At 43.3% G+C, this 20,990-nt stretch overlaps 2 protein-coding genes and 1 pseudogene across 7 annotated transcripts; 1 reads left to right on the forward strand and 2 right to left on the reverse strand.

The window, feature by feature from the left end:
* Nucleotides 1-59: 59 nt before the first annotated feature.
* LOC120697625 (pseudo histidine-containing phosphotransfer protein 2-like) lies at nt 60-12,722 on the reverse strand. Of its 6 annotated transcripts, none has more exons than XM_039980903.1 (8): nt 12,593-12,722; nt 3,560-3,654; nt 2,100-2,165; nt 1,103-1,233; nt 894-962; nt 640-711; nt 482-554; nt 60-358 (listed from the first exon to the last, which is right to left on the reverse strand). In XM_039980903.1, exons 2-8 carry the CDS (start codon nt 3,620-3,622, stop codon nt 308-310), a joined length of 525 nt encoding a protein of 174 aa, XP_039836837.1. In that variant the 5' UTR covers nt 3,623-3,654; nt 12,593-12,722; the 3' UTR covers nt 60-307. The 6 variants fall into 6 exon arrangements, with proteins under 6 accessions (XP_039836837.1, XP_039836834.1, XP_039836839.1 ...); XM_039980900.1 differs by lacking the exon at nt 12,593-12,722 and adding an exon at nt 3,745-4,998; XM_039980905.1 differs by lacking the exon at nt 2,100-2,165.
* LOC120697623 lies at nt 6,260-20,598 on the reverse strand (annotated as a pseudogene).
* On the forward strand, nt 14,938-16,732 carry LOC120697626. The gene is made up of 4 exons (XM_039980907.1): nt 14,938-15,206; nt 15,350-15,484; nt 15,627-15,761; nt 15,903-16,732. The coding sequence occupies exons 1-4, from the start codon at nt 15,152-15,154 to the stop codon at nt 15,971-15,973; spliced, it is 396 nt and encodes a 131-aa protein (XP_039836841.1). The 5' UTR covers nt 14,938-15,151; the 3' UTR covers nt 15,974-16,732.
* Nucleotides 20,599-20,990: the final 392 nt, after the last annotated feature.

Here is a 20,990-nt window from a genome sequence, read left to right on the forward strand (position 1 = left end):
TTTTCAGCAGCATGGATACTGGATTCATGAAATGGAACAGAAGCGTGAGACAGATATCATATGACAGAACCCATATATATTGATACCATTACATTTCAGAGTACAGAAACATTGCGAGACTCCACATTTAACCAAGGAGCAGCGAACTGTATACAACAGCACCAGACGGTATAAAAACCACAAGCACGTCACCCATGACCCATGAGCAACAGAAGGGGCAAAACTTCAGGGGCATACTACTCGTCCAAAGGAACAGAGGTAGTCCACACCATTATTTCCTTTGGAACTGCATTCCACGCTATTCTTGTTATTTCCATGAGTTCACTGCACGCTCTCGAGGACCGACTTGCCTCAGCAACTGTCTCGTCAGCAGGAGGTAAATAGGTAAGAACAGATGCTCATCATCCATGTAAAAACACTGCAAACTAGAGTGAGCAGCAACAGAGCCTTTGGTCTTTGCAGATTAGAGTGCTGCGTTTACCTGAAAATATGTCTCCAGCTTCTGCTTCAGGGTGGCATGCTCCCTCTTCATCTTCTGGAGCGATCTGCGGCATCTGAGCGAGACAAGGAATGGTGAAACAGGTTAGCACACTGGAAAAGAATGAGATGCAGATATAGAGGAAGAGTGATGAAATGTACCCTTCCAGATTCCTGTTACTGCAGTGTGCTTTGAACATAGAGCACTCATTCTTCATCCTCAGAGCACCGATGCTGTGGCAGAAAAGAGGATACCTTTAGTGAACTTGAACTATCTTGCTAATCATATTTGTATCAGTGAGCTGAGCACTCTAAAAAAAACATTCCAGAATAGGTAATGAGAAGATTCTGAATTGCTGAGTTCTGCAAAACGATTGTTTGCACTATATTTCTGGGCATATTCACCACCTCTATACCTTGATCCACTGCCTTTGAACTGGTGCGCCAAAGAATCCAACCGGTAGAAATCCTGAGGGTGCTTCTCACTGCATCACAAGAAACTGAAAAGTGAATGCACTAAATAGGATGCTTTCGACTGCTAGTATTATGTCTTAGAAGTTTGATGTGTGCATTGTAGCAGAAAATCCCAGTTGTCTGTAAAATGAATAAGACATATACTACTTACAGTGCTTGCTCTATGTTTGTCAACAGCCTTGATGAATCTTTGAAGAACAAAGCCACCACTTCTTCAACAAAATTGGGGCTTGAATCATCCTGCAGTTCTTCCAGCTGATTAAACTGTTCATCCAGGTAACCCTGCAGGAAAAGCGCGGGTTAGATTAAAAATAAAAAAAGAATTAACTCTTGTTGTAAAAAAATAACTTCGCTCTTAAGAACGGTCTCTCTAATTGTTTGAGACATTGTGGTGAAAATTATGGTGGCATATTGGACATAAAATAAAGATACATGGAGTAAAAGAGTATTAAGAAAAAAACATATATCATGGATTTCCTGTTTTTCATTTGCTCCGAATAATGTGTTACATGACAATGGAAAATGAAAGATAAAAGTAGCAACCTGTACACTGTGTGAATTTTTTCTAGAATCAACTGGCGAAAAAATTATGGTTACCCCTAATGGTTGCAAATTCTCACTAAAATGCACCACAAAAGATCACCTTTTGGGTAGTCCATATAAAGACCAACCAAGTTCCAGCAAGTGGTTTTGGCTAGGCTTCAACCTAGCTAGGCATAAAGGGGACTCTGATGTTTGCCTACCGGAAACTAATGTATGATCAAAATGATCCTAAATTATGATGATTCCGTAAAGTTTGAAAACCCCCCTTTCTGTATATTCTCAAAGGAATATGAAAATAGGTAAATAAAGTGGCACGCTATCCTGTATGGTCGGCAACATCCTTCCCATTTATCTACTAAATTCAATATCACAAATTCACAATGTGTGTGCATGATGTAGCAGAATATCTTGTGTAACTTTTAGATGGTAAGATTGGAGCTACTTGAGCATTGTCTATACCAGATCAAAATCTAACAAAACGAGCATTGGTTCCTTAGAAAACCAAATTTGATCGAAATGAGCTACGTTGATTATTCTGTGAAAACTAAGTGGCTACACAGTTAGTCATTACTATCACAGGTTCCCAGTGAACCGAGATTGGCTACCTGATCGAAGAGGCTTTTCTTCATGGAAATGATCTGGCGCCGCAAATTTGAGTAATCCATATTTGGCTACCTCAGTCAGTGCAAGCAAGGTATAGAGAACTGAGATTGGCACACTGAGACACAAAACGAACTAGGGTGTATATATAGAGGGAAACAGGACATTTTATAACATGCAGAATCTTTATTCTACATTGATAATGCCCTCCTGTTGGAAAATAGCTGAAGTACAAATGCTGCAAGTTGCTCTATGAGCTCTTTACTTTATAAACCAAAAAAATTGCGTGGGGGGGGGTCTCTGCTACATAAAGTTTATGTGGCTACAGTGTAAACAGCGAGGAACTTCAGAATATCAAGAAGCTGCACAACAGAAATGCATAGAACTGTCACACCATAGAACTTATTGTTCCTTAAGAAGCTCGCAAATAAGAAGATAAATGAAGTATTTTTTAGATAGTAGATGATGAATTTACAAATATAGACAATTGCGCATTCATCTGTATCACTTATACATATCGAAAACCCTTTCTACAATTCAGAGAGTCAGGATCGAGCCAGTCTCACTATCACACGATCAAGGCCATCAAAGATTGTTAGTGATTGATGAAGAGGATATATTCACTAAATCCAGAAATTCTAACTTTACAAGATATCTTCTGCTACAAATGAGTTTCTGGAAGAATTACTCTTTAAATGGTATCAACCGTTGAAATTCCTTGTAAGTATTTAACATAAAAGAATTTCCTTTTAATTCATAAAATTACAGACAAGTGGAGTAGTAACTATGGCCAAGCTGTATCTAGAAAAGTTACAGTTATCGCTGAAACAAAATCGAAGATGATGGCTAGCTCACGTAAACTAAGACTAACTACGTTACCACAACTACAAAATGAAAATGCATATGGAACAAGCAAACATAAATCAATGTTCAAAATTATCATTGTTTTAAAATAGGACAACAGTATACTTTTCGAGGAAAAATTACAGTAGCGCCGATATCATAATTCCTGATACAGATGGATTCCTTTAAGCATATCAACCCCACCTCTTAGTGAGTATGCAAACATATTCCAATAGCCTTTCAAGAAAACAACTAAAACATTGCAACTCTGTGAGTGGACTGGTACTAGCAGAACAGAAAGTGATACTTGGTACTACAAGAAAAGAGAGCCTAAACGAAAAAAAATGATTGGAGAATCTTTTCAAGAGGTCACTAGCCAACTCTTTAAAGTCACTTCCGAAAACGATAGGAACAGTTGGAACTCAAACATGCCACGTAACCATTATACTAGAACAAATTAAAAACAAATAACACCAAACTAAGATATAGCACAAAATTCAAATTTCTAACAGATTCAAACATTTAAGTTGGAATACCGTTAGTTTGAACTATCATCTTCATATATTGTAGAAATATTGAGAGGTACCAAAGATGCAACATCAATAGATTATAAGACAGATACCTCAGGCATATCTTTCATCTGACGAACCAAAGGAACTCGACTATCTGCTGCTTTTCGCCACATCTCACATATCCTGAAACACTGTCCAAAGAAGACTAACAACAAGGAATGGGTGTGAGGCATGATCATCAAATGGCCGAAGCAGGCATCCTACTAAAAAGGAAGAAGATAAATAGTGGCATCACCATGCTTCCACACTAAAACCAAATGGAGAATTGGATGATAAAGAGGAAGATGCATGGTGGGCAGGAAATTCTCACTTTATTCCTTTCTAGTAGCTACTCCCATGGTTTTTCAGTTGTTGTTATATATTTTATTTTGTTTCGTCCCATCCACTACTTTCGATAAATGCCGAAAAGAGGAATAAACTGTATAATTGGAGCAGTGAAAATGACCTCTAGGTATCTCTGCTGGAAAGTGGTAAGAGAATATGAACCTGGAACAGGACATTAAAATGACGGATATTGGTTTAAATGGTTAGTGTCAGTAAAGTTCTTATCTGCACGAATCATGACAACAAGATGCATAACAAACAATAGCCGCAGAGCACAAATCTGATCATAAAGTGAGAGGTGTGGCATAGCCCAACACATCACTGCCTTGACAGTTGCAAGAATTGTTACACTTCTTTTCTATATGTGCCCCTAAGCACCTTGCGATGCATATTCCCAAACACATAAGCGTATTTAAAAAAAATGAAGCAGATAAGGAGAGACAGCATCCTTTCCTTGCAAAGTAAGAATCGATGCAGGACAGCAGTTCATATTTCATATTTATATTCTGCAGAGATCGGATCGTTCACCATAGAGTGAGGTCTGTTAATGGCAATATAAGAAGTTCTTACATAGGAATACACATTGTTTTTGTTAGAGTATATATATGTGTCAAGGGTAGTTTAGTCACTTCACATATTCTAGGGTTTGGGGTCTCCTCTTGTATATATAGCCCTTTGGGCATATCTCAATACAACTGATAGTTCAGTCTCTCCTTCCCCAACGTAACATGGTATCACAGCTCCAGTGAGATCCGTCCGCCACCGACCTCGTCGCTGCGTTGCCCCTGGGAGCTTCATCTTGCTCCTGTGGGAGCTTCATCTTGCTCCTGGGGGCGGCATCCTCATCCCCAAACCCATTTTTTTTCTCTTAGGTATTGAGTCACAGCAGCAGCACTTACCCAATTTCTTTCCCCGTCGGGTGCCGCCATCGCGGCTCTACCCCGCCGTCGTCGATCCGCTTGCGGGAAGGGATCAGCAGCCCCTCCCCCTCATGGATCCGGCGCCGCCGTCCTCTGTCCGCCGCCCATCGCGGCGGATCCATCCGCGCCGTTGCGCGGCCGCCGTCCGACCGTCGAGGATCCGGCCGTCCCCGCCATCCCGCTGCCATCCAGCCTCGCGGATCCGGTCGTCCCTGCCTCCTCCGCCGGCTGTCTTCATCCTCGCGTCGTCTGCGCGGCCGTCCGCGCGTTGCGGACGCTGCCGCGGCCACTTGCCCGTTCGGCCGTCGCGGCGGCCTCTGCTGTCGCGGATCCGCCCGTTACGAAGCGCGCGGCGGCCCGTCCTCATCTCCGCCCGTCGCGGAGGCCGTCCAGCGCCGCCGTCCACTTCCCGTCCGCGCGCCCGTCCGCCGTCCGCGCCGCGCCGGGGCTCCGCTTTCTTTGCGCGGCTCGCTGCAGGCCGCCGCCGCAACCCCCGCGAGTGGCACCTCCCCTATCCCGGCGCGCAGCCGGATCTGCTCCAGCTTGCCGACGTCCTCGACTCCAGCTGTTGTCCGGCCTCCAGCGCCCTCTGTTGCTTCACCAGCTTGAGCTGTTCTCTGCATCTTCAGCAAGCAAACATATCCTTTTGGGCATGTGCCCTCTGCTTTTGCTAGTGCTCGCTGGTGCATCATGGTGCTGGACCTTCCTTCCATTTCAGCTTGCTTGGCCATCCTTGCAAATCAGCCTGCATCTATACTTTGGGCTGCTCCTATCCACTGTCATCTTTTGCCTGTTGCTATTGCTGCTGCCTGCTGCTAGTACCCTTGCTTGTTGTTTCTGTTGAGTCCATCCAAGTCTGCTGCTAGTATTGCATCAACGTCGATCCACATCATGTCCACCATTTCATTCAATTTGTCAGTCATTGCCAATTGCATCGGTGTTAATCCAAGTCCAATTGCTCATATTCAGTTCGTCCAAGCCGTGCGTGTCCACAAATTCATTGTCAGTCAGCCAATTTCTTCTTCTTTGTTTTATGGTTAGCTGAGTCCCGTCGATTTAGCTAATCACATCATTATCGTTGGTGCGGCAATGCCCTCTCGGTCCCTTTCGGAGCCGTTTTGCTCCACATCATGACCAATGGCCATTTATTTGTCGTCATCATCATGTCATCTCGCTGCCTGCCGTCTTGCAGCAGTGAACTCTCTCCTCTCCGTTTGGCTGGTTTGACACATATTGTCAAGTTCAAGTCTCCAAAGCAAGGCTCATGTTTGAGGAGTTGAAGTACTGGTTTGTGAAGACTTGAGGTATTTGCTGAAGTATGGTTGTGAAGGCGGTACCCTCTTGTGGAGGAGATTATCTACGTCGACAAGTTCAAGAGTTGCACGCTTTGATGACATCTTTTCATTTTGGACTTTGGATGTATCATTTTCTTTTTGTTGAGTCTAGTGCTTAGTATCAACTCTCCAAATGCAACGACATTGTATTCACGTTGCATTTGAGAGGGGGTGTTAGAGTATATATATGTGTCAAGGGTAGTTTAGTCACTTCACATATTCTAGGGTTTGGGGTCTCCTCTTGTATATATAGCCCTTTGGGCATATCTCAATACAACTGATAGTTCAGTCTCTCCTTCCCCAACGTAACAGTTTTAACTGATGTGCTAATGGCGAATCATGCCGAGATAAACCACGTAAGATTTCGGATCCACCAACCAATTGCTCACGACAATTCACAGCCACTTAGCTAGCAGGATTTGAGTAAAGCTGGATGGTTATCATAGTCACAACTCACAAGACAGGGTCCAGCCTCGTGTTATAGACCATTGCAGGTGAAGTTTCTTTGTCGAATTTTCTCATCTATTGATGGAGACCTCACTGTACCCTGAATACCCCCAAACCCAGCCTCTGAAGTCTGAAGACCTGCTGGATGTCATGAAGACACGTCACACGTGTGGGAGACGTGAAAGAATGCTCTCGGAAGACATGTGATCACTAAGAGTGTCCCTGAAAATCCTAAAGACACGGAGGCATGACGACATGCCTCGATCCCGAATCATGAAGATAGTCGGAGCTTAGCTGCTGCCAGGTTAGGGTTTCGGGGTTGGGTTTAGGGCGGCACTAGATTTGGGAAGAAGAGATCAGGTTTAATTTGCTACTGCAGTGGTGTTTAACCTAAAGTTTCTCTATTTCTAAATGGCTTGAGTAATTAATAATCACTTTTTATAGCCAAAACAGAAATATGATCATAATTTTATTTGTAAATTGTAATTGGCATAATAAGGAAAGATAGAAATGAGAATGATTCGAAACATTTAGGATTTATAAGCATTTGGCTACAATAGTCTAGAATCATTTTCCTGTAGCACAACAGTTATGTCAAATAGGATAGGAAGATGCACAAGCACACGGTCTACAGGTACCACATATTTGGAGACTACTGCAGGTAAAAGATAAGGTTGATGTTTATTATTATGCTTCTGATTGTCCAAGATAATAGAAATCACGCAATAAGATTTAATAATATTTAAAAAATCTCAATGGAATCGCAACTTGGTGGAACAGGAAAATAAACATGATGGGATTGTGGGCCTTGTGGCACTGTCACAATAGTCTACAATGTAGTATTTACATTCGTCTCCAGCATAAGGCACCTCAATGAGAATGAAGGTTTCCTAAATTCAGATGCTTCATGCTTCTCTGGAATTAAAGCTTGTTCAGTGAACCAGCGTTCTGACAAGATGTAAGGTAGACAATGATTTGAAGCTATGGGTCACCATGAAAACTACTGAGCATAAGCTGCTCTTCACTGTTAAGGGTATAATGGTAATATCCTAGTATCTAGGGTTTGGGGATTGAAGGAGATGTTGCCCCCAGGAGCAAGATCGATGCTCCCAGGGGCAGCGCAGCGGTGAATCCTCGTCTCCGCCTGTCGCGGATCCATCGGCGCGCGGCGGCCCGTCCTCATCTCCGCCCATCGCGGAGGCCGTCCAGCGCCGCCGTCCGCTCCGTCGCGCCGCCCGTCGTCGTCCGTCCGCTCGTTGTGGACGTACTGCTGCTGCCCGCCTGGGTCTTCTTCCTAGCCTCCCGTTGGGGCCTCTGCAGTGCAGACAGGGGGTGCGGGTGCAGCTGTGCTGCTCTGTTCTGCTCTGCTCATATATGAACTGCTCTGTTCTGCTACTGCCTGCTGCTGGTTGGTCTTGTTTCCTGCTGGTTGGGCTGCCTCTCGTGGCTTGCTGGTTCAATTGACATATACATCAGTCCTTTGCTGCTCTTAGTGCAAGGCTCCACCGTCTCCTTTTGCCTGTTGATTGCTGCTGCTTAAGTGCTTATAGTGTTAAGGCCAATTTCCTAAATTTCATTGCATCACTGTCAATCCATCCATCTTTTGCTTGTGCTTGCTGCTTGTTGTTGCCTATCCATAGTATATTGTCATATATTTCTGCTGTTTTGAGGCAAAGTGCCTTTTGCTCCTGCTATATAGCATCTGTCCTGCAGCTAGTATCTACTATATTGTGTCATATTTCCATTAGTTTTCATCCAAATCAGCTGCTAGCATTGGTGTCATTTGCATCAACATCAATCCAAGTCCAATTGCATATCTTCAGTTCGTCAATGCCGTGCGTGCCTACATCCTAGTTGCCAAATCAGCCATCATTTTCTTTTTCGGATTTGCCATGATGTGTGGCAACCCATCTTCGTCGTCATGGTTGATGCATCTTTGCCATTTGGCCTTTTCGTAGCCTTCTTGCTATATTTCATCACCAAGTGGCCTTCTTAGTCATCAACACGATAGTACCACAGCATGCCGTCTTGCAGATGTGGTTTATCTCTATTCCCATTTGGCTCGATTTGGCACATCACTAATCTCGTTGGTCGCTCAGTTCAAAGTCTCCAAAGCAAGGTTCATGTTGAAGAGTCGATGTATTGGTTTGTGAAGACTCGAGCTATTTGGTGAAGTACGGTTGTGAAGGCAATACCCTCTTGTGGAGGAGATCATCTACATCGACATGTTCAAGAGTTGCACGCTTCGACGACATCTTTCATTTTGGACGTATCATTTTCATGTTTATGTTGAGTCTAGTGCTTAGTATCAACTCTCCAAATGCAACGTCATTGCATTCACGTTGCATTTGAGAGGGGGTGTTAAGGGTATAATGGTAATATACTAGTATCTAGGGTTTGGGGATTGAAGGAGATGCTGCCCCCAGGAGCAAGATCGATGCTCCCAGGGGCAGCGCAGCGGTGAATCGAGGGTGGCGGACCGGATCTAAGAAATCTGGAGCTCTGATACCATGTTACGGAGGTGGAGAGTAGGATGAACGGGCGGAGGAGAGCCGGCGGACGAACGGACGGCTCCGCGACAGCCAGGCGCGGACGGAGCGGACGGCGGCCGCTCGACGGGCGCGACGGACGGGCTCCGCGCGACGGGCGCAGATGAGGACGAGCTACAACGGGTGACGGGCCGCTCCCGCGGGGAGGCCGCGACGGGCGGCGGTTGAGGGGCCGCGACGGCGGTGCAGGAGGGAAGGGGACGGCAGATCCGCGACGGGCAGAGGCCAGATGAAGATGGCGGCCACCTCCAGCCGCCGGATCCGCGACGGGAGAACGGCCGCAACTGGCGGCACGAGGAGGACGCAGGGGCGACGGGCAGAGGACGGCGGCGACGGATCCATGAGGGGGAGGGGCTGCTGCTTTGTTAAGGGTATAATGGTAATATCCTAGTATCTAGGGTTTGGGGCCCCAAACCCTAGATACTAGGATATTACCATTATACCCTTAACATTCACAAGTCACAACCAGCCATCAGGTACTAGGATGAGCTCTTTAGCTCAAGTTAAAGGAGAAAGCAATTGAAGAACAGGACCTACTTTAGAAGATATTGAATAAAATACATCACTAATCACTAGGAGAGCAGTGCAAGCATGAATAATGTACCGTTTGAGGAAACATGTAAAGCAACATCAACTCTTCCATCATGGTCAGTTCTCTGCCTCATAGAGAGGAGCTGACAATGCCAAACCAACTGTGCTGGTGTCTTCAGAACAGAGAAGTTGCAAGGTACCATCTGAAGTGTGCATATTCGAAGCTCTCATGTTTCAGGTTTGCAATTTTGAATTTTCAGTGGCTTGAGAAAAACTAAAACTCACAAAACAGATTAAACTCAACTAAAAGTTGGTCAAGTACTTGGTGGTACCTCTTAATGAAATACGTGTCAGGCACGGTCGCAGAAAACAATTACTTGGCGGTATATAATTGTCAAAAGATGAGAAATTTTATGGTGCTTGGGAATTTTATGAGCTGCTGAATGGTCCAAGATCTAATGGTTAAAAAAACAGAAAGAATCTGTTACGAAGAACCTAAGATGTGGACCAAAATAAAAAAATTCATGGACCAGGAACCACTCATAAAATTAACACTAAAGGTACTTTAGTATTTTTCCATCAGCATTTTGATCGATAATATGGTTATTCCGGAAGAAAAAAAACTTCCAGAAAATATATAGGATTCGCGGTGAAAGGCGGAGATAGCGCAGCACCATGGGTAGGCCCAGAATGGGCGGGGCGCGAAGCTAGCTGGGCGGCGTGGCGCCGATGTCGGGGATCGGGGACTGTCCTCTGCTGCTAGCAACTATGGAATCATCGACACGACAGTCTCCGAGCTCTCACCCCTACCCTACCTGGTTTACTGATAGCCTGCAGGAATGAAGCACAGCTTTGGCGCCACCGTATGCCAATTGCCTCCAGACTGATAGAAAAATACTACTAGCATGGAAAAACAACAATTGCGCGAAGAAAACCTTGAAACCATAAGCTTCATCATACACTTCCGTTGTCCCCCAAGGCCCCACCCCATCCATGCTACCAAGATTTCCTTACACATTGCACTCACATATGCTTTCTGCTCATCATCAAGACAACTCATGTCCACCAGCCAACTCTTCGGTTTGGCTGGTGAAGTCAATTTGATTATTAGCTTCCACTCCTATATCTTCTTTATTTTGGAACTGACTTTCAAGGACATCATTTACATTGTCGGGTGGGCAATGGTCAGCATGATTCCTAGCTTTTGTCTGGCAGAAGCACTCTGGCCATGAATTTGTGTAGAAAGACTCTGGATGGATGCGCCTGTGGGGGGTGCCAAAATGGGTGTTCAACATGACCTGCCTGACTCTCTTCTCAAATCCAGATGCATGACCTTCCTCCCTATCCATGAATATCGGAGCAAGGGCCTTCCTGTTTGGTGTGATTGTGGTTTGGAAACCATAGTATAGGCGATGGCCCATGAGATTGTTTGCGAAGTTGCTCGGGCCATCATATGTGGGTATAAAAATGTCTGACAGGAGACAGACCATGTAATCAACTGCTGACCCCGCTAGCCCTCGGGTATTCTCTTCCAGCTTTCCAGTTCCGACCATACTATGGTTTTCTAGACGTGGAAACATAGCCTTGAATGGCTTCATGAATCGTTTCCCACCAAAGATCTTGCCAGAAGCAAGGTAAATCCGTGTTGTGCTATCATATCCCATAGCACGTAGAATAAGACCTACCTGCAAAACAATATAAATAGAACATTTTTTATTATTTATGGATTAGGAAAATTCCTTTCTACACTCGCTTGTAGCTACTCCCATGTGTGTATCTCATGATACATGACGTATCTGCTCTAACGAAAAGTATGTACGCGGAGTATGTAATCATACTAGAATAACTATGATGATATATATGTTGGGTATGTGACCATACATAGATTATATGGACATACTTATTTTATATATTAATACTAAGGTATAATCATAGTATATTTAAAAAATAGGGCTGCTTTTAAAATTTTTCATGTATATACCTTTGAAGTATTTTAAAATAAGTATATGAACATACTCAAAGTGATAAATGAGTATGCGGACATACACACAATGGCATATTGATGATGAGAGTAGCTACACGCAAGTGTAGAAAAAACTCGTCCTTATGGATTATGTAAATATTTATTCAACAGAAAAGTTGGTTATGATGGCTCTGATATTTATTTTTCATATACTGTCATCCCACATTTTTGTGCTTTAAAGAAATAATATTTGAAGGAACAAAGGTGTATTGTGGACCCAACCATTGCCATGTCCGGGACAACAAAATGCACGGCTTAGTCTGAGGGCCAAAGTTTGGAAGCTTACTTACCAATCAGAATGGGTCAAAACACCCTAAAAGTTGCAAGTTTGGAAGCTCCATTAGCAAAGCATACTTAGAAGCTTAAAAATGATTGAACTTTGGCACAGCCTACTTAGACTGTGTTTCAAACTCAATCTGGATTAATGATACAAAAATGATAAATTCACTACCATGTGTGGGCCAAAAATGTAGGGCTTAGTCTGAGGGCCAAAGTTCTCCAATGCTCTGGTAGTCTGGTTTTGTGGTTCGAGGACCATAAAGGTAGACATGCACGGAATTGTATAAGATGTTCAAGCAATCATGGAAACTAGAACGCAGACATACAAATCATGAATAGCAAACACAATGCGACGAAAGATTGTGTGGGCCTTGCTTTTAGTGAAAGGATATTTTTGTCCACGATACGTAAAGAGAAGGTAAAAACAATAGCAAGTGCGCAGCAAGAACAAGAATTCATGTTACCTACATATATTTGGTAAACCATTGTTGGTCATTTAAATTGAAAATGTAATGTAAATATAAAAACGTACCCATGGAGCTTAAGACGCAAGAAAATGCACTAGCATGCGCTTACCAGCCTAAATTTGTATCCCCATCCAATGTCAGCACACAATTAGATTATATATTAGCACTCAACAAACATCAGGAACAATGTCAATAAGAAGAATCAGTACCTCTTCTGGAGTTAAAGGCCACTTTCCAATAAGCCTTCTTCACCTGCAGTCAAATATCTTTTCTGGAAAATGTTCTTTCCGATACTTCAACAGGATTTCCTTTTCTTTAGGTGTGAATATGTCGAAGCACCTGCAGTTTTCATTTTGGGAGTAAGGTATGCTCATCTCTAGCAACACAAAAATTACATGGCAAGACACACAAGTAATAACCACTGCATATAACAGATTTTCCTATATACATTATCAACAATAGTCAAAATTAATGAACTAAATAAGACAATAGTTTTCTAAAATTCTAGTACCCAGGATTGAAAATGGCCATTATGACTTCATCTTAATAATTTGATATCAATGAATGAATAAATGGTATGAGTTCCCCGTAAGGGCCATGTTTGGCCCTCATCAAGACTTTCCTACGCCTACAACAACAAAGCCTTTTAGTCGCAAATGAGTTGCCGTAGGCACTTTAGCTTGTTACAGAAAAAATCCAGGGATTGACTTCTCCATCAATGGATACACAGCATTAAGCAATCACATACTGTGATTTGATCAAAGTCCTACCCGGCATATGCAAGCATATCCAGCTCAAACCGAAGATGAACTGACATGAAATGGCCTTCTGAACGGAGCTTATTCACTATATCACTGCTTGTTTTCATGATATCTGCCTTAAATCGTAGTGCATGATTATTCACCCTGCATCTCAATCTCTGGAGCTCTGGATCATCAATTTCTTCTGCCAAATGGTGTGAAAATGGAGTTAAATATATCGCACCATACTTCCTTATCTTCTCCAGTGCAGTTGTTCTGTACCAAGTAACTGGTGCATCTCTAGGTGGGTCAATTTGTAAGGATAAAAAGGTATTCCATAAGTATAGAATATCTAGAAAAAAGAATGACTTTTCAAAGATATAGAAAAGGTGAATTTAGTATAGCTAAATTTAGTGTGCAATGCTATAAATATATTCACCTTATATGCTCTGAGCTTCTTGGTCTTTCCTTGTGCAGTTATTTTTGGAACGCTCATAACAATTCGAACATCATATTTCAATGTCTTGATGAAGTGGGGAACATCATATATATCTACAAAACCACTGGTCCCGTACATAAATGCAAACAAACAAAAAAAAAGTCAATACCAAACCAAGAACAATCTTGCAAAGCCAGAGAAGAAGTGAAATCAATGTCAATGTAGAAAAATTGGAGCTCGTTATAATTACCAAATAAATTATCTTGCAAGGAGTGCAGCATACTAATATGCAATAGCCACCTTATTATTTGAAAATCATAGTCAGGTGTTAACCGATAGTTTTGGGTTTGTCAACTAACTTTCACCATAGCTTCTAACATCTTCATGATCGCATTACCCAAAAACAAAAAATAAGGATTTCAAAGCGTGTCAATAATATCTGCACCGTTACCTTTAATAAAAAAAAGTTTCATTTTTTTTTACAACTTAGCTCACAATTCATCTTGTATACTATGAATGTTTCAGGCAAGAATGCTGAAAAGGTGACAAACTGTAATGACCTAAGGGTTTGTAGACTGTAAAAGTTCCTCCTAGTCCTATTAGGATGAACTCATCTTAAGATTCTTAACAGTAAAAGTTTCTTCTAAAGTTCTACTGTAACGAAGTAATCTTTCCAACAAATTCTGACACTGCAAATTAGTTTATATAGATACATTTTCATCATTTTAGAAGTATGCTACTTTCCAATAACCTGACTAGTAGTTATGAAGTCCTAATTATCTACTATCACCTGGACTCAAATACTTCTACAAAGTTAATCAACATTTGGATTATGTCAATATCTTATGGTAATACCATGTACATTAGGCATAAAAAGCATTATGAAACTATATAAATCAATCAATGCAAACTGCAGAATATTTGATAAGAAAAGTTGTACAGTGAACTTTAGGGGACACTGCTTTTACTTTGCAGGAAGAAAAAAAAATACTCCCTCCGTCCCAATATAAGCGCATTTCAAGGACCGGGGGAGCAAATTAACGTACATGGCAAATGACCATTTTACCCCTGTTCAGATGTTACAGATGGATTGAAAATGCAGTAATGATTGCAGTGTACTTGAAAGCCAGATACGTGCCACGTTTACAGTAAAAAAGGGCGTACCCAGTGCCGTAGGCTTCCAGCACTGTGCGGGGTAAACTTGAAAGCCAGCCGTATGCCACGTTTACACTCCAGAACCTCCTGGAAGAGAAAAATCGCACCAATGTACTAGAACCATTTACAAAGAGAAAAGTGGCGCCATTACAGACATGCAAAATTTGAACTGCCGGGCGCCATAGCAGCAGTGCCCCACTATATAAGCACATCACATGCTCCAGATCATCCATTTCAGCCTGCAATCCAGTTCACCATCAGCCATGGCCATTGATCTAAACACAATACCAGATGAAGAAGCTGAACATCACTTGCCTGATCTAAATGGAGAACTACTAGATGAGCAAGCAGATGAAGTCCATGTCCTGCAAGATGAAGTCCTCCGGCTTCAAGAAGCTCAGTCCCAACTTCTCCAGGAAGATGAGTAGGTTGCTATGCATGGAATAGATCTCAACATTGATCCTTCTGAGCTGCAACAACCTAATGAAGGTAATGTGTTCTCTTAGTTATATAAGTTCACCAAGACTATCAATCATTTTATAGTGTGGCAAATTCATTAGAAAGGGGTAAAACAAGTAACCTTTGGGCTACAGTATTAAGTTCAACACCTGATCACCTTTTTTCCATTATAGACATGACAGAGTACATGCAAGACTATGGTGTCGATGCTGATACTACAGACATAGCCTTTCATGAACATGAGCAGGTTACTATGCATGGAATAGATCTCAATGTTGATGCTTCTGAGCTGCAACAACCAAATGAAGGTAATGTCTTCTCTTAGTTATCTCAGTCCACCAAGGCTATCAATCATTTTATAATGTGCCACATTGAGTACAAATGGGTCAAACAAGTAACCTTTGTGCTACAGTATTAGGTACAATAACTGATCACCTGTTTTCATTGTAGACATGATGGAGTACATGCAAGACTACGGTGTCAATGCTGATATCACAGACATAGCCTTCTATGACCATGAGCAGGTTGCTATGCATGGAATAGATCTCAACGTTGATCCTTCTGAGCTGCAACAACCAAATGAAGGTAATGTGTTCTCTTTGTTATATCAGTCCACCAAGGCTATCAATCATTTTATAATGTGGCACATTGATTAGACTTGGTCAAACAAGTAACCTTTGGGCTACAATATTAGGTAGAAGAACTGATCACTTGTTTTCATTGTAGATATGATGGAGTACATGCAAGACTATGGTGTGGATGCTATACTGCAGAAGCCTTTGATGAGGATGAATTAGACGACTCAGATCTTGAATATCACCATGCAAATGAAAATATTTCACATCAGTCCAGGAATTTGACAGAAACTGAAAGGCATAAAATTTATGCAGCATTGCTCGAGAGAAGTATGCATGGAAGATTAAAAAGGAACACTACAACTAGAGTTGCCGAAATGTTACAAGTTAGTAGGTATCAAGTGCAACGTGTGTGGCGGAGGGTTAAGGAGTGCCGTGCACAAGGAAGACCAGTGGATGTTAGATCAAGGAAGCCAATGAACTGTGGGCGCAAAACAAAACAAGTCCATCTATCAGAGGTTCTTAGAGTTCCCTTGCATAAGAGGACTAATATACGATCTCTAGCTAAAGCCATTGGTGTACCAAAGAGCACTGTGCATAGGTAGTTCAAGGAAGGGAAACTACGACGCCACTCCAACACACTAAAACCTCTATTGAAGGAAGTAAACAAGACAGACAGACTACGGTGGTGTATTTGCATGTTAGATCAAAGGACATTACCAAATGAACCTAAGTTCATTGACATGGAAAACATCATCCACCTAGATGAGAAGTGGTACAACACCACAAAAAAGAACAGGACCTACTATTTACTCCCGGAAGAGGAGGACCCATACAGGACTGTGCAAAATAAAAATTCTATTGGCAAAGTTATGTTATTGACGGCAGTGGCCAGACCTAGATATGATGATGCAGGTAATTGTACTTTTGATGGAAAGATAGGAGTGTGGGCGTTTATCAGAAAGGTACCACACTTGTTTCACTTTCTTACATTAATTTGCGGTTCTAATTTGTGATCCTTACATTAATTAGCAAAATGAAGAAGCCGTAATAGAGGAAGGGGAACCCTAGTCACCAAGTCTATCAAGGTAGATCGAGATATGATGAGGTCGTATATGATTGCTAAAGTTCTGCCAGCTATTGTTGCACGATGGCCTCGAGAAGATGTAGGAAGGACCATTTGGATCCAGCAAGATAGGCCCCTTCGCACGTGCCAGTGAATGATGAACAATTTGCTGTTGCTGTAGCACAGACAGGGATGGACATACAGATCATCAACCAACCTCCAAATTCCCCGGATATGAATGTACTAGACCTAGGCTTCTTTAATTCTCTTCAATCCTTAGCCTATGGTACGATCTCTGGGAGCATAGATGAGCTGATTGCGAATGTGCAAAAAGAATTCAATGAATGTGATCCATCAACTTTGAATAGGGTTTTTCTCACACTACAAGGCTGTTTGATTGAGGTAATGAAAGATGGTGGTGGGAATAGATACAAGATTCCTCACATGGACAAAGATAGGCTTGAGGCACTAGGTATGCTGCCTAAAAGCCTTACTGTGGACCGCCAGTTATATGAGAATGTGATGCAGTCTTTAAGTAACTAACTGTATGGATAATGTTGTACAAACCACAGCTTTTGTAATTAAGAATTAGGCACAGCTGTATAAAACTCTGCTTTAAGCAACTGACTCTCAGGTTTAAGATTTTACAAGAAGACTCACTACCTTTGATCGATTTAGTTTTCTAATTTGGTCAACATTTGCCTTTAAATGTCTGGGTATTCGTATGTAGAAAATATTAAACATGACATAAAAATAATTGGATATGGCGAAGTAATAACCTATTTCAGTCCATTGCTTTCACGTAGTAGCTTGCCGTCTCATGATCCTTGTGGTCTGATAAATGATATATCAAATAATTAGTACATATAAGCACGCCCTCTCATCATGTTGCAAAACATAATACACAAATTTATATTTAAGGGTCACATAATGGTTCGATGAACACCACTTAATTATTAGACAAGCATCATAACTTAAACATACATATTCAGTAGCACATATGAACAGCTATTAGCACATATAAACATTCACCATCACACATAGTAGACATCCTGATCCCACATCAATATTATTTTATCATCACACATCAAGCATCAGCAAATGAACTAGGGTTTGAAGAAAGCAGGCACCATAACCTTGAACATGCTGACAAAGACGTCTTGGAAGGTAGGATCCATTTGGGCAAGCAACTTATTCATGCGGGCAGCCACCTTTGGGTGCATCTCCTCGCTGGTCCCTACGCTAGTTGCAACCTTAACGGCATCTGTGGCGCCCCCGTCGGACGCAACCTCGACGGCATCAGCGGGGACGCCCTTAGTCACCACATCGAAGCCATCCTCCGCAACTCCGACGGACCCAATCGAGATGGTTTCGGTGGGGACTCCAACAATGGCCATCTGGGCGCCATCCGCGGCACCCGAGCCGGCCCCAAAATCGGCCATCTCCACGCCGCCCGCATCCACCACCATGCCGGACTCTTCATCCTCGGAGTCTGGGACGTAGACGTCGCCATTGGCGTCAACTCTCATGCGTCCCACCATTGTGATGCGGTGCCCGCGGACACAGATCCAAGCATCCTTAGCCGAGTCGGCACTGCTTGGCTTGATCTCTGAATCGATGGCGCCTGGCTTGACGATGTGGCCGACGCTCCCACTTGCGCCACCGTGCGTTTCAATCCTGCGGTCACCAGACTTGCCGTTGCCACCGCCGGACTTCACGAGACCACGGATCCCATGGTGGGGCTTCATCTGCTCAGCACCGCTTGCGCTAGTCATCTTGCTGCGACCCTGCATCCGCCAGCTACGGCAGCGCATCCTGCCATCTGCAACCATGGCTACCGGGGGGAGGATCGATAGAGGTTGCTGGTGCTGTGGTGCGGGTCTGCGAAGGGGAAAGGAGAGGCGACGAAGGGAGGCGTCTCCCCGGCACAATGAGGATAGAAGCCTCGATGGGGAATTGGAGGAACGAGTGGACGAGAGCATTCCAGAGTATCGTCTTTTTTTTTAATATACCAGCGTGACCCATCCGGCAAAAGAGGAAATAAAAAAAATCTAGTGCTGCATTGCTACGTGTTCCTCTGCCACGTTTCCAGCTAGTGCTGCACTATCTGTGCAACCTTCAGGCCTAAACGTGCCATTATTCCGGGACAAAATTTGAACCACAAACGTGCACTTAAACTGGGACGGAGGGAGTACTGCTCAGACAGAAGGAACCATAAAGAAAACAGGGTTTGTGGTAACTTTGCATGCAATGATCTTCCTGCATGATAGACATTTCAGACTTGCGTACCTCTCATCATCCCAGAATGAATTTGTGTCTAACTCTGGCAGCACTAGTGTAGCATTCATGATTCGTGCTGCAACAACAGCATTACATATCTACAAAATCAAGGCAGCAGTAATCTTAAATCTCTTAGTTATGTTGCCATGAATACATAAAGCTTGCATGATGAAAATTCTTTATATTAATCATACAGCAGTGCGTTGTTGGGTCAAGCCACCATTGCACCAGACACGCAAGCACCCATTGCTCTCAGATTCAGTTAGTGGGGCTGCAAGTATAGAGATCGAATTTCAGGATTTCATTTTGCCATCATCCAGAATGGCATAAGACCAGATCAGTAACTTCTTGGAGGATACAGATAGAAACTTACGAGGCCAATAGGTGCGTGGTGCAGAAGATGCTCTCCAACCATCTGAATCTGCAGTTCTCCACAACTCATTTACAACAGAATCCTTGAGTAGTAGCACTGATGTCAGTATAAGATGTAATTTGGTAGAAATTCAAATAAGCATTGTATATACAATTCAATTCAATTCAATGCATTTAGCATAACACAATTCAATCCCAGGACCTTTCACTTACTTTAACTTTGCTATCGCCCTTCACTCCAAGCCAAACAGAAGAAACAGCAACGAAATCAGTGTAGAAACAGGAGTTGGCGAGGCGGGCACACCTGGACCCTGTAGGTGCCGAGGGGACCCACGGAGGAGGACCAGAGCCAGATGGTGCCGGTCGCCAGCGCCGCTACGGCGACCCACAGCCGCGCCGGTCCGCGGTGCCGGCGCAGCAACATCTCGCTGCCGAGGCCCCTGCAAGCGCGGTTCGCCGAACCAATCGAATCAGAAGCTCAAAGTAGATGGGGGTTATTCGGATAGCTGGCGAGTCTCTCCTCTCGCGGCGGCTTCGACTACCCGCGCATTTAAAGCCTCCGTTTCCATTTACTAATTGGAATTTTTGACAAATCCCAAGGTAATCTCCCCGCGCGTGGGAATACCAAATAATTGGAAACTTCGGACGGGCCAGGCTCACGCGCTATGGCCTGAAGGCCTTCATCCAGGGCATCATCGCCGGAGGAACGGAGAGCTCGGGGGTGACGATAGAGTGGGCCATGTCGGAGCTCCTGCGCCGGCCTGACGCCATGGCCGCCGCGACCGACGAGCTCAACCGTGTGGTCGGCCGCACGCGCTGGGTGCACCCGGTGGCCCCGCTCCTCGTCCCGCACCAGGCCCGAGAGAAACAGGGACCCGTCGTCCCCGCGCAGCAGCTGGAGGTCCCGCGCGTGAGACGGAGGCCGGAGCCGGCGACCCCGACCTGAGATCTTTGTTGTTCCAGAATGCGGGATCAGAACGGTGAAATCGCAAATTTCTCCTCGTCCTCCTGTGCCTTGCATCCGCTACAACCGAGAAAGAAATCATCCGAAGAAGAGCTGAGCCTCGAAAAAATAAGGTAAAATAGGCGTTCAGTCCATCAACTTTAATTCGAGTGTTAAGTTAAATAGACTAATATAGCCTTTCAACTTTTATTTTTAAATCAAACTCATATTTATAGTGATATTATACTCCATAATAACATAAAATTTGTGTAAAAGGTCATCTTTACTCGTGGCTCCTTCCCCTTCTAAATTCATTTAGGAGCTATAAACATCACAAAATGTTTAATTTGGAACGCAAAATTTTATTTACGCATGCATGATATTGTATTGCAGACTCATGGAAAGTAAATTTAAAGCTACTTTACATAACTACGTACTAACATGTAAAATGCTGCGAAAAGTTAAGCGAACGGTGACACTAAATTGAGGAGTGGAAAAAGAAATCAAGGATAAAAAGAAAAACTAAAACTAAAATGCATGATATTTGAAGCTCTCATGTTTCAGGTTTGCAATTTTGA

The sequence above is a fragment of the Panicum virgatum genome, chromosome 3K (assembly GCF_016808335.1).
Source record: "Panicum virgatum strain AP13 chromosome 3K, P.virgatum_v5, whole genome shotgun sequence".
NCBI classification, from domain to species: Eukaryota; Viridiplantae; Streptophyta; class Magnoliopsida; order Poales; family Poaceae; genus Panicum; species Panicum virgatum.

What these genes read in the sequence shown, in the direction of transcription:
- LOC120697626 (XM_039980907.1), top strand. Translation starts at nt 15,152, where the DNA reads ATGCATGGAATAGATCTCAACATTGATCCTTCTGAGCTGCAACAACCT. An exon ending in GCTGCAACAACCTAATGAAG is followed by an intron (nt 15,207 to 15,349) that starts GTAATGTGTTCT and finishes TTTCCATTATAG; the next exon opens with ACATGACAGAGTACATGCAA. An exon ending in GCTGCAACAACCAAATGAAG is followed by an intron (nt 15,762 to 15,902) that starts GTAATGTGTTCT and finishes TTTTCATTGTAG; the next exon opens with ATATGATGGAGTACATGCAA.
- LOC120697625 (XM_039980900.1), bottom strand. Translation starts at nt 3,799, where the DNA reads ATGCATCTTCCTCTTTATCATCCAATTCTCCATTTGGTTTTAGTGTGG. An exon ending in GGTTTTAGTGTGGAAGCATG is followed by an intron (nt 3,655 to 3,744) that starts GTGATGCCACTA and finishes CCTTGTTGTTAG; the next exon opens with TCTTCTTTGGACAGTGTTTC. An exon ending in AGTAACAGGAATCTGGAAGG is followed by an intron (nt 555 to 639) that starts GTACATTTCATC and finishes TGTCTCGCTCAG; the next exon opens with ATGCCGCAGATCGCTCCAGA.